Source organism: Malaclemys terrapin, chromosome 1 (genome assembly GCF_027887155.1).
Source record: "Malaclemys terrapin pileata isolate rMalTer1 chromosome 1, rMalTer1.hap1, whole genome shotgun sequence".
NCBI lineage: Eukaryota > Metazoa > Chordata > Testudines > Emydidae > Malaclemys > Malaclemys terrapin.
In genome coordinates, this window is record NC_071505.1 from 177,410,286 (window position 1) to 177,424,219 (window position 13,934).

General features: G+C 41.1%; 1 protein-coding gene across 2 annotated transcripts in view; it reads right to left on the minus strand.

The window, feature by feature from the left end:
- SAMSN1 (SAM domain, SH3 domain and nuclear localization signals 1) overlaps positions 1-13,934 on the minus strand; it is a 38,045-nt gene that overhangs the window by 1,876 nt on the left and 22,235 nt on the right. For both annotated transcript variants that reach the window (XM_054016447.1, XM_054016448.1), the window contains 4 exons: positions 13,220-13,352; positions 11,387-11,538; positions 9,875-10,081; positions 7,766-7,916 (listed from right to left, as the gene is read on the minus strand). In XM_054016447.1, the coding sequence (XP_053872422.1) occupies positions 7,766-7,916; positions 9,875-10,081; positions 11,387-11,538; positions 13,220-13,352 (643 nt within the window). The remainder of the gene's footprint in view (positions 1-7,765; positions 7,917-9,874; positions 10,082-11,386; positions 11,539-13,219; positions 13,353-13,934) is intronic.

The window sequence follows — 13,934 nt, forward strand, 5'->3', positions numbered from 1 at the left end:
GGATTTAGGCTATGTCTACACTATGCAGCTTTTAGCACAAAGCTGTGCCACTACAGCTATGCGGCTAAAAGGCACGCAGTGCAGCTGCTGTTTGTCGGCAGGAGAGAGCTCTCCTGCCAACAAAAAACTTCCACAGTCAGCGAGCGGTGGTAGCTTTGCTGGCAGGAGAGCACTCCTGCCGACAAAGTGCTGTTCACATCGGTGCTTTTCCTCGACAAAACTTTTGTCTTTTGGGGTGTGTGTGTGTGTGTTTTTAACACTTCTGAATGACAAAAGTTTTGTTGTTCACTTGCAAGTGTAGACAAAGCCCTAGTGTATTTATTTACAGTACTGGGAATGTTAACCATGCCATACAATTGCAAGGTTTTCAAAAGCACCCACAAAGAGGGCCAGATTTGCCAAAGAGCTCAGTTCCCATTCCAGTACCAAAATGAAGTGGCCAGCTTTTCAAAAGCAATACGGATCAGATTTTTAAAGGTGTTTAGGTGTTGCTGTGCTCAGCATTGCAAAGCCTAACTGGGTTAGATACTTAAGTCTCATTTTCAAAAGGGATTTAGGCACTTGGGATTTCAATAGGACTTAGGCACTGAGCCTAACTCTCACTGAAATTCAAAATCCCTTTTGAAAATGAGACTTGGGCTTTGCAATGCTGAGTGCAGCAATAACTAAATACCTTTAAAAATCTAGACTTTAGCTTTTCAGTGAGAGTTGCTGGTGCTGAGCATTTCTGAAAATCTGGTCATACCTAAATAAAGGATGAGATTTTCAAAGGCACAAAGGGCAGTTAGTCACCCAACTCCCATTCATGTTGTTGAAAATCTCCCCAAATTAAATAGAAGCAAATTTCTCTTTCAAAACATTTGTCCTTATTTAGCACTTGCGCTATAATGAATAATCTGCCAGTGAATGGAAAAAAGACATACAGGTCTGTCGCATCTTACGCACATTTAACATGCGCGATTTCAGCTTTACGCAGTCAGCAAAAACAAAACAAAAAAGAGAAAAATAACAATTTTAATACTGTACTTGTAGTGCGGGCGATTCCGCCCGCCATTCAACTCAATGTAATTTTGACTATACATGGTTTTCTCTTTACGCGCTAACCGCGGAACGGAACCCCCACGTAAGATGAGACTCGCCTGTACTGCCTCAACAGGAAGAAAATAAACTGATCTCTCAACCAACTACAACCTGGTATCTCACTGAACATACCAAAATGTCATGAATTTGATATATATTTGACACAGAGAGTCACTGGTGGTTCACTACTCTATCAGCAACTCATATCAGGCCTGACATACTACACCTAACACACTGTTGGCACTCTGTATCTAAAAGCTGTCCCATAAGGTATCATATACGAACTGGTAACATGCTGGTCTTGAAAATCATGGCATGGTGTAGGCATGGGGTGTGTACAAAAGGTTATCAATACATGCTAGAATTGTGTTCTAAACATGCGTGTCAGGCAGGATTACGATACACAAGGAATGTGGTTCTGCCTACTTGACTGTGTCTCTGATGTAAATTAGGTAAGGTGTGACCAAAGACAAAGAGAAGCACATTTACTTACAAGCAGGGCCGGCTCCAGGCACCAGCTTACCAAGCAGGTGCTTGGGGCGGCCAAGGGAGAGGGGTGGCACCTGCAGCAATTCGGGGGTGGCAGGTTCCTCACTCCCTCTAGGAGAGAAGGAGCTGCCGCTGAACTGCCGCCGCCGATTGCGGCTTTTTTTTTTTTTCCCAATTGCCGCCGCCGATCGCAATCGCAGCTTTTTTTTCTTTTTTTCCAGAAATGCTGGAGCCAGCCCTGCATACAAGGCAAACAAAACCACCAGGAGAGCAAAAGGGGAAAGAGGAATAGTCGTAAGAGAGTTATTGTGAAATTTTTATATGTAATGATCAGTTTTGTTCTCAATTAATACTATATTTGTTAATGATGACAGCTTTATAGTGAACATGAATCCTGTGTATTGGAGGTAGAGTAGATTATGTGCATTTACAGAATGGTCATATATAGCATATGTCTACCAGGAGGCTGGGGTCCAGATTGTATTTACAGTGTGCATTGCTGGTGCACCAGGAAGAATTAAGGCTTTGGATGCAAAACCCTCCCTGGAAAAGGCAGGCATGCAAGGAAGATTCATAGATAGTCATTTCAAAGCAATCACAATATTTCATTCAAAAAAACTGTAAAAACTGGACATTTTGGCATTGTTGGAACTTTTTTCTTTTTCCTTCTAACCAAAATTCTGGCAAAATCAACCTGATTTCACAAAGCATTTCAGTTTCCAAAGAATTGTGTAGTCTAACACAATATGGTACCATCAAAGTATTTCCAACCAGCTTGAATTGTAATCATCTACCCTGAAACTCCTGTATAACACGTCTGCATCAAGACCATAACCTCTTTTGAGGTACAGATTATCTTTTTAGAAAGCTATCCATTCTTAATTTAAAGACTTCAAGTGATGGAGAATCCACCATTTCCCTATGTAAGTTAATGGTTAACTATCCTCATTGTTAAAAAGGTGCACCTTTTGTCAGATTTGGCATTGTCTGTAACTATTTCATCCTCTCCCCACCTTACAGAGGATGGTTTGTCATATGAAATTTCACCTCTTTTTGTAGGGAAAATTTTTGGTAACATATCAAGCCAAGTTAATTTCTGGAGTAACTCCAGTAACTTAAATGGAGTTATACCAGGATTATTAATTAATTAAGTAATTAATTATTATTAGTTAATCACAATAATAGAGGATACATATGTGATGCCTAACCTAGCTTTTCTATTAGCTCATGCTACATTTCAGCCAATGCCAGCAAAAAACCAAGTCTGCGTGGTCACTGTGTGCTTACAGAATTCAGCAAGTTATTGTATGAACCCTTCCTTAGATGCTGAACTCAGTAGTTTTTCCTATTCCTCAACTGTAATCCCAGGATCATTTATATTACCACTTGCAAGTGCTTTTATCAGCTTCTGTAGAATCATCTCTCTGTCCCCTCAAGCAGTGACCTAAAATAGTGTTAATCCTGTTTACATCATTATGGTCAAAGAGGAAGCTTTGTCTATTTCTTTCTTTTTTTCTTTTTTCAAAGTGAGCAGGAAGAGACAGTTATTGCTGGAATTTTTTTTAATTCCATTTTTTTTGGTCATCCTATTTGTTTCCTTTTCATTAAAAGATGACTTTTTAACTATGTTCTGAAGAGTATAACTTCTTGTGCACAACTGGATCTGTTGGGAAGACACAAATGCAAAAAACCCACATCATGTCACAATGACAGATCACATTTGGACCAAAAATGGCAGGAGCTGAAACTTCTGTAAGAGGACTATGTATGCATTTTTCCTCTGGCTTTTGAATTATTGTGTGCTGTGAATATATGGTAGTCTTGGGTAAACTCTGTAACTTTCTAGAAAGCAGAGTATTTGCACACACGTTTTTTGTAGCAAAATCAATCTGAGACAAATAAGCTAAAAACTAAATTACTACAAAGACAGAATGGGACTCTGAAGTGGTGCAGCACCGAACTTCACACTGTCACAGCTTTATTATTGATGGTCAAAAGATGGTATTTTCTGTGGAAAAAATTAGAAAATTTAGAAAATGTTCCAGTGTTTGTTGTCTGAAAAAAATAAAAATATTATTTTTTCTGTTTTTCATTGAATAAATAAAATAAATATTTTCTTCAGGAAAAACAGGCCAATTTTGTCTGAAAAAAATTGATAGAAAATTTTCAGCCTGCTCTGACTATCATGCAGTAAATACAAAAGCTGCCTCAACAGAATATTGAGCATTATAAATATATATGGATTCAGTGTAAATGTCAAGTTCTCCTACTCCACAAATAAAAGCTATACTTATTTTTAACTTTTGACTTTTACACCTACTTGTTCTTAACTTCCTGGAAACCCTGTCAAGCTCTTTATCATTAAAGGTAAGTTTGTAGGGTTAACCTGGATGTCAGTGAAAGATACACTGCACAGGAAAAGGAATAGATAAAGATCAACTACTGTTAAGTGTTGCAGATTCATCAGACCTCACTATCTGATCAATAAATGGAAGGTGTGTTATTTTTCCTACAGTAAATCAGTTTCATTTCAGATACATAGCTTTCAGTCAGAGCTGTCTAAGATAAGGTTAGAAGAGTCCAAGTATGCAGAATTTTGACACGTGTTCCAATACAGGCTTTTTCCAAACTTTTTCTTTTTGCTGTGCCCTCCTTCTCCATGGAAGTCAGATAAGAGCCACACCCACCCTGCCCCATCTCCCATCCCTCTGGGACAGAAACTGGGGTGGTGGCAAGATCCAGCTGGCTCTATTCCCACATGAGCCCATGGCAGCTTGGCACGGAGCAAACCAGGATCCTTGCCCTCCTCCCCTCCGCCCCCCTTCCAGAGCCTCTCGCTCATGCAGCGCCTGGAGGGTTTAAAATATGCAGGGCTGCGGCCAGCCAGTTATCTGGGCTGGGGCAGCAGAGAGAGCTCACAGGAGTCCCCAGCCGTCAGGGAGTGGAGAAGGGGGAGAGCAGCAGGTTACTGCCAGAGCAGGATGGTGCTGCTTACTCTTCTCCCTGACCAGTGGGGAGTCCCTGTGCATTCTCTCCACTGCTGCCCGGCCCTGGTTCAGACCCATCTGACCCCAGCCCTGCACCCCACCTTGTGCCTCCGATTACCTCATTGCACCACACAGTTCGAAAACCAATGTTTTAATACTATTTTAAACTAAACTATAGCATTAGACTAAGAGTATTGAGGAAATTTTCGGCCTTAGGTCTTTGGCAATGAATATGTAGTTTTTCCACTTGTTAGCTCTTGGAAATTATTATTACTACCACTATTTCGGTGGGTCTGTAGATGTGCATGGAACTTTACAGAACTAGTGAAAGGATACGTCCCTTCAGAAAAGAGTTTATAATCTAAAACCCTGATTCAGGAAAACATTACATGTATGCTTTAGAAAAATTCCTATTGACTATCAGTGGGACCAGGATTTCAGCTCATGACCACATATACCGGTATATATATAAGTTCAGTTATAACAATGGTGTCCAGCTTTTGCAACCCTATTTTCCAGTTGGATTGGCTGAAGCACAAGGAGGTCAAATGAGGTGTCCAAGGTCACACATTGAGTCAGACGCTCAGGTTGGACTTAACCCCAAGATCATCTTGGCTTCTTTTGTTGTAACTACTTGACCGAATGGCTTATTTATATTCCTCTATGCAGTTGTATCAATTTTAGTTTTTAACATCTTTGTACTTTAGAGTGTCTTGTCAAACCTTGCACATTACTTCTCTCCTCATCAGCGCGCTGACAAATACTACCATGTTATGGCAATCAGTTAAGGTCAGCTTCATCACTGTGCTCCTGATTCAGGAGAGCATTTTCCTTGAATGTGTGCTTAAAGTTAAGCATACATAAGTCCTATTGACATCTCTGGGACTTAATAAAAGCTTTATAATTAAGCATATGCTTAAATGTTAAAGGCCCATTCACTATTCTGCTCTTTGAGAACAGCGTTTGACTGAACTGAAATACTCATGTATTCACAGCTGATGTGAAGCAATTATTCATCTCATCCATGGACTTAATACTCCAACACATCATCAGTAGCCTTGAAACAAGGAGCACATTACAAGACTTATTATTTACAGAACAATTACAAGTATTTCAATTGTTAAACTACAGCACAAATATCCTCAAGTATACTATTCTGCCTGAAGAACAATGGCATAAACCTATGCTGGCAAAGGGCAGGGACCACTCGTGGATGGTAAGGATTCATTAGTCAAGGTTTAATGTAAAGAATATGAAAAGGCTGTGTCAGGTTAAGGACACTCCTCCCTGATCCTTGCACTTTTGCTGGCATGGGAACATGAAGAACATCAAGTGATTAAAAGTAGCTTGAGAAAGACACTAACTAATGTCTGCTTATTACAGAGTTTAGATGCTTAAGGCTGCCTGCAATGCTTGCTATCGTTTGAGTATTAAAAACAGTAAATCATAACTACACCATACCAGAACAGTATTTCATGACTACAGAAACCTGTTAAAATTACTCATACTTTGTACCAATAAAAAATCCTTGTAAAAGTATAACTTTAGCATTTTCTATTCCTGTTTTGTTTGTTAATTGTTGATGTAAAACGTGTAGGATAAAATATACAGAATGTGCAGCATGATCAGTTAGCAACCTAGATATGTACTGATACATATGCACAATCCAAGGGCAAGTCAAGGGGGAGGGGACAGGAGGCCACCTCCACCCAAACTGCAGGCTAAACAATAGGTATAGTTCTTTCTCCTTTCCTTCCAGGCTCACTCCTCCTCGTCCTCACTTCAATCATTGTATCTGTTATACTGGGAAGGCCCCTTTCCCACCCTCACCACCCTCAGCTGACAAAGGCTACAGGATAGAAAGAAGGACTGTTCCTGATGTGCGTCCGTCACCCAGTCCATAGGGAATGGTGAGGGCAGAGAAGGCCATTTGAACTACCTCTCCTGACAGTTCTCATGGAGTCTCTTTTCTTTCCATCTTGGAGGAGGAGAGACAGTAAGGGGCAAAGAGGGATTCAGAGAGACCCAGAGATGGTCTGAGAGTGGGGTGTCCTGAGAGACCCAGACAGAAAGCTGAGGGGGGCTGAGACAGCCATGGGTTCTTAGAAACTCAGAGAGGCAGAGTGTGCATATGAGATGGAGGATCCCACTTGGGGTGAAGTTCTGAATAATTGAGCTTTATGTGTTGGAAGTGGCCAGGTGTGTAAGAGTGACTGAGTGATAGAGAGAAATCCAGTCCACCTCAGTTAACAGCCAGACTGGGGGTGGGGTTGCAGATGAGCTATTACTCTTGATGAGCTGTAGACCTAGGACCCTAAGAAATCCCTAAAATGTCTCTGGGAGACTTTGCATTCCCCAGTCCCATTTTTTCTTCCACAGGATCCTCAATTTAGAGTGGATATCTGGCAAAGTGGTTGCTTAGGAAGGGCATGACTCTACATTAATGCAGAGCAAACCTCTACAATTTGGTCTGGATGAGTATCCAAATATGTAGCCATTTAGCTGAAATTTGTAGGAACTTATCTGAACTATTTTGGGTTAGAAATCAGGCTGAAAATATCACAATAGCTTGTCTCACGGTCTTGGTACTTCCAAGTCCAGTGAAAGCAGCAAGTGCAAATAAGCATAAAAGGGAAAACAAAACACACACAGAGAAAGCTAATAACTTCTTGAACCTCAAACAAGATCCAGTTCAGGTTCATTTCAAGCTGAGACTACAGATCAGCTACTGTTTTATCCAAACCATTGTTTGCTGATCTGTACTACAAACGCCAGTAAATTTCATGGCTCTCACCAGGGGCTAAAGGGAAGGAACAGTGAATGGGAAGAGAGGATGTTGAACATCTTCCTTTGCAGGAAGACAAAGACAAAAATGTTTAATGTACTTCTAGGAAGTAAACCTGGGACATGGGAGATCTAATTTCAATTTCCTGCTCTATCACAGGCATCACTTAGCCTCTCTGTGCCTCAGTTCCCATCTGTAAAATAGGGATGATAGCCATGCCCTACCTCACAGAGCTGTTGTGAGGCATTCATATACTTCTGGGAGAGGGGCAATAATAGTACCTGAGATAATTTTTCAGGAATTTTTCCTATTTGAGGAAAAAGTCTAATTTGTGGACTTTGGCAGAAGTCACCATTATTTTAAACGTGTTTATGTCTCCAATTAAAATTAGAACATAACATTGAATGTAAGTTTACACACTTACTTTCATAGTCCTGTAGATTCTCAACTGCAGAAAGTAACCTTGCCCTGTCTTCTGGGTTTGTAATATTTAGTTCAATCAAATGGCTGTCCTGTAGCTCCTTTAAATCCTCCAAAGTCTCATAGCCATTTAGCAAGAGGGTTGATGAGTATTCCTACAAAAAGAAAAGCAAACAATTCCTTTAGTAAGCAATCAGCAGGTTCAGTGAGAGATATAACCATAATTTCTCTCTTTCATTTTTTTTGGTGGAAATGGGGAGAAAAGTTATCATGACTCCTGGAGCACCGAGTCCCCCAATCAGCAACATTGCCTCTGGGCTTGTTTTAAAGAGAGCTGTCAAGTTATTGTTCCCTCCCTTGTCCTGCCCGTAACACGAGACATCCTGCAATGTGTCTCAGAGTACCTCAGATATACTAACACTTTACATTCAGATTGGGTTTATTTAGCTGAACTGCAGCATTGTTTAATCTATTGCTATCCAGAGGGCCAGACCCTCAGCTGGTGTAAATCAGAGAATCTCCATTGAATCTGATTTATAGCATCTGAGGATCTGGCCCAGTGTCTGTAACACTCCCATATTAATCTGAGAAACATGAGAATTGTTTCATAGAAGACTTTGTGTGGTGTTTCTGTTGGAAAGTCAGGTTTTCTATTTTCATCAGTGGACTGCTAGAAACTGCAGCGCATACCCATAACAGGCATTGCTTAGTGTCTACTGCATAAGATAAGCCATTCTAAAGGTCACAGAATGAAATTAAGTGCATTATTGTCCTTTCCCCCACCCCAATTAGTTATTGTTAAATTAGAGTTGGATTGCCTGGAGGGATAACACTGACACAGAACCAAGAATATGATTCATTAACAGGTCAGGGGAAAAAAATAACCTTTCAAGACACTAAGAGAGAGTTTCCATTTAGATGGACTTGAACCAAGCCCCTTCATTCCAATACCCCCAAATTTCAGTGCTTGGCCCAAACAGGACAAACCAAAATAGGACAAACCAAAACTCCAGATTCAGTCACCACTAAACTTTGCAAATGTTTGGATCTGGGCCTGACCTTTGTAGCTTGGGTCCCCTTTCTAATTTTAACGTAACATACGTTCTGAACATATTTTCCCTCTCCTTTTATAGGAGTAAACTAAGTCTAGAGCTGGAACCAGGAGCTTCTGTGTTCTAGTCTCGACTCACTGCTCTCTCAGGCTGTGACACTGGGCCATTCACAACCTCTCTGCATCTCAAGTACCTGAACTGTAAAATGAAGATCAGTGGCCAAATTTGAGTCACATGAGGGATACATTTGACCCAATAATATTTACAACACTAACATGCAGTAGGAAGTTTTGAGGATTAATTAGGGTTTGCAAACTGCTTTGAAATTGCAGTGTCATATAATACTGTCATTATTATTATTTTATGTCTGTGTCACAATAATTATTCCATTGATAAAACAGCCTAAGAAGAAGCATTCAAATTTTCTGTATCCAGAAAACAATTTGAGTCCAGCTCCATAAGCAGGCTGGGTATTTTGTTTACACTGGTGCCAGCCAGAGGGAGCATGCAGAGAACCATGTAGATGGCTGTAGGACTAATGCATTGTTACTCCTGGTGCCCCCAACTGTGTGTGTGTTATCCCAGTGTCTGCGTGTGTGTGTGTGTGTGTGTGTGTGTGTGTGTGTGTGTATTCCTGCAGAGAGAAGTGATTCATTCCCACACAAATACCAGTGCCATAACATTGTTGTTATTATTCTCATTTATCATTTGTATTGCAGTAATATCTAGAGACCCAATCAGAAATTGGGGCCCATTGGGCTACGCACACTACACACCTATACTAAAAAAAGACTACCTCTTCCCCAAGGACCTTACCAACTAAGAAAAAGGCATATTACGTGAAGGATTAATGCACTCTCATGCCTCGTTTTGCCAACAACCACCCTCACATCCACATATCCACTGGCTAGGTAATGGAAGGAAGTAGCATCTTCTGGGCTACTGATAGGATATTTCCCAAGCTGCTGGAGCCTGCCATTTTGGCCCTGGCTTTGATGTAAAAATAAGAGCAAATGCACAGAAAGAAAATAAAACACAAAACTGGAAATGTGTTTGCTGACCTGAAGATGGACCCGTTCCAAAAGTTCCTGCAGAGTTTTAGGTTTGGCCCTTTTGCTCCCTCTGTGTGCCTTTATCTTTCTAGGTGTAGCTTCCGCTTCCAAAATAATATCGACGTAAATGAATTTGAAGTTCCCCACCTTGTTATTCAGCATGCCTGTCCACATACCCATGGGGGTTTTGCAGATGATGTCTATAATGTCTCCTTTCTAGAGAAAAAAAAAGTGCACCAAATCTGAGGCAGATGATTTGTGATATGTAACCTGTTACCTCAATGGAGCAAGAACAGACGACATTGTATGTCAGGTATGAAACCACATAAGAACATAAGAACGGCCATACCAGGTCAGACCAAAGGTCCATCTAGCCCAGTATCCTATCTACCGACAGTGGCCAATGCCAGGGCCCCAGAGGGAGTGAACCTAACAGGCAATGATCAAGTGATCTCTCTCCTGCCATCCATCTCCACCCTCTGACAGACAGAGGCTAGGGACACCATTCCTTACCCATCCTGGCTAATAGCCATTAATGGACTTAACCACCATGAATTTATCCATTTCTCTTTTAAACTCTGTTATAGTCCTAGCCTTCACAACCTCCTCAGGTAAGGAGTTCCACAAGTTGACTGTGCGCTGCGTAAAGAAGAACTTCCTTTTATTTGTTCACATGAAATGAAAGCTAAGGAAATATTTGCCCCCAGCCCCATGAAGCGAAAACACTATGCTTTTGGAAAGGTCTCATTTCTACATATTGAGAGGGGGATTTGGATCTGGATCCAGATTAGGTTCAGCCTGGGGTTCAAAGCCAACTCAGAGCTAAGGTTTGTGTTTTGATTGAACGGTGCTGAAATTTTATGGGCTGTACTCACGAGTTTTGAGCCCCAAGCAGCAGGCAGCTCACAACTTTAAAGCAAGCTGCCTTAATAGTGAAAAATGTACATGACCTCATCGTTATGCCATCTGATCACCAAATAGCTGATTTGAAAAAAGACAACAACACTGAGGTGGTTGGGGAAGTAATGAACTAACTGGTGGTGAAAACGACCACCAAGCAAAGGCAGAGGTTGAGGATACAATAGAGTAATAGATAAACTGGGCAGGACTATATCATATAGTGGTTTAAAGGTGACAGTAGGAAGCTTATATTTGATGCAGGGGAGAAGGCGGAGTCAGCAGAATAGCTTACAGGGGTAACATAATCAAAGCAACACTCAAGAAAGATGATTTTGGGAGCAGTATTTTAAATGGACAGACTCAAGGTCTGGACACACCCTGGATGAGAGGGCAAACTCAAAAATACTGTGATAGGGTGGAGTCCCATGACTCAGGGTCCCTGCAATAGTAGGACTGACAACTCTGTATGAACTAGCCCTGTACAAAGGTATTGCTAAACTGACTGTGTCTGTTTTAAAGTGTCATATATCCTTAAAAGTCAGAAATGAATGAACAGACCCCTTCCCTAACAAATGTCTCAGATATCTCTACTGCACAAAGCAATTTTGATGATGGTCTCACCTTGATTTTGAGAGAGTCAGTGTCATAAGGACTCGGTGTGAAGTCGGTGTGCACTTTGGCTCGTCCACAGAATGGTCCAGTGTAAGGGACTTCATCATCAAGTCTAAAGCTGTCCCTGTTGCTGGTTCCATCTGAACAGCTAGTCACTCCACCTAATGGAGAGGAGAATGAAGATTTAAATCCCCTTCCTTGAACCACTAGATATTCAATTTTGTGTAGAAATGGAGAGGCTAATATGCAAAGCACAGAATTAAAAGACTGTACTCAGAGAGTTTTCACACATTCCAAGAAAAATATATTCAATAATCAAACGTACTATGAAAGGCTAAACAAAATAAGTTGGAGACCTTTAATTTATTCTGTGCAGTAATCCTTTATGATGCTGATGCTAATAGACTGCTCATTTTACTTATGAGCTTGTTTGAATATTACCTCTGCAGATTAATAATATGTATTTTAAAACTGCAATGTAGGGAATTATAGCTGCTGAACTTGTCCTGTTTATTCAGAGAAACTGAAACAAATACTGCAGAAACTACTTTATTTTATTATATTATAAAGTAGGACCTCAACACACCTACATTACAGAGGGAAATTTTAATCTTATCTACATTTCTACCTGTCATTTTATCCAAGTTGGGTAATAAAACATCAGTAGAGTAAGTCAGGCAAATTGAAGCAAGCTCTGCAAAATCCCATCCAAGTATGTTTTTAGATAAGAGCAGCACTGTGTTGGAAGTAAACTCCCATATAGTTTGTACAAATCACATCAGAGAAAATGACCATAAAAATCATTTGACTTGATGTGGTTGTTCAAGTGCATAGCTACAACTCAGGGCCAGATTAACCACTAAGTACAAATGGCCTGTGCCTACAGAACCCAGTCAGATCAGATTATATATGTGGTGACACCAGTGCAACATCATCATGTATAGACTTTGGGGAGCAGTTTGCCTACAGCGTGGCAGCAGATAGCCTCCTGCAGGAGGCTGCCAGACAGGAACCCCACTGCCCCTTGGAGAGTTACATGCCTCCCCAAACCTCCAGTTTATGCTACCTGGTGGGGGGAATAGCAGATTTTTGGTGGGTTGGGAAGGAGGCAGACCTTGGTCCTCTGCTGCCTTTGTATTGGCTGGGTTCTCCCATCTCCTCCAGAGCAGCAGAGTCAGGCTGGGTAACTCCTTTTGGCTAATCCATCTGCAGACTGGGGGCAGTGGGTTCCCAGCCACCCTAAGAGAAGGCTCGTATGTGGGTGACCCTGCAATCACCACTCCACAGGTGATGGGGCCTGGCAGCGAGAGGCCTAGGGCCAGCTCTGACATTTAAGGCTGTTGTATCAATAGGCAGGAAGTCAGGCTTGTTGAAAAGCTCAAGTTTAATTATTGTGGGGTTAAATTTTGGTTCTAATTACGAAAATGGGCAAAGTCTGATTCACAGATGGTAAAGCCAGAAGGAACTACTGTACTAACGTACCTCTGACCGCCTGTATAACACAGGCTGTATGACTTCCCTGAATTAACTCCTGTTTGAGCTAGAGCAGATCTTTCAGAAAAACATCCTGATTTAAAAACTGCCAGTAAAGAATCCAGAAAAAGCCTTGGCAAATTGTTCCAAAGGCTAATTAACCTAAGGTTAAAAAACGGCACATTACTTCCAATCTGAATTTCTCTAGCTTTAATATCCAGCCGTTGGATCTTGTTATAGCTTTGTCTGCTAGAATAAAAATCCTCGTGTTATCAAATTTCTGTTCCCCAGTGCCAACAACTCAAGGTGTACTCAATAATAAATAATAAAGAAAGAGACTGAACAGGACTATGATTTTTTTGTACTTACTAGAAGAGCTCTGTCCACTATTCAAACTATAGAGACTGTCCATGGAGTCACTGGCTTTTAAGCAGACCTTCTCCATGTGTGTTCCATCCCCAGGGTCACTATGCGAGTAGCAGACTTCTTTTCCTTCTTCATTCTTCAGCAATAAAAATCAGTGGTTAGATGCAGTGAAATAGATTTTATATGCACAGCTGACACGCAATATCTTGTGCACATTTACTTTGCCTATCCACAATGATTCTAAAAAACCCTATTATTATAGTTTAGTTGCAGTTTAAGAAAGCTTCTTTCACTACCAACCATTACAAGGGAGGAAGCACTTTTCGTGGTTATACCATGGGGCTGGGAATCAGGAATTCAGGGTTCAATTCCCAGCTCCACAACTTACTCACCCTGTGACCATTGACATGTCACTTACCCTTTCTGTGCCTCAATTTCCCCAGTGACTGCCCTCCAGAAAAGGACACTGGCTAAATTCATCCCTGATCTCCGTGGAATTACAACAGTAGTGAATCTGGCACAACAGTTACATCCATCTGAGGCTTATCAAGGGGAAATCCTAGATAGCCAGATAAGAGACTTCCTGGCTGCTGTGCCTCACCAGAGCAGGGGCCAAAATCTATCCCAAAGTTTTTCACCTTTCATGTTTTGTAAGTTATCTTTGCTAATTTTAGAAGTTCAGGCGGAAAATACAAAATCATCTGAGGCCTAATTCAAA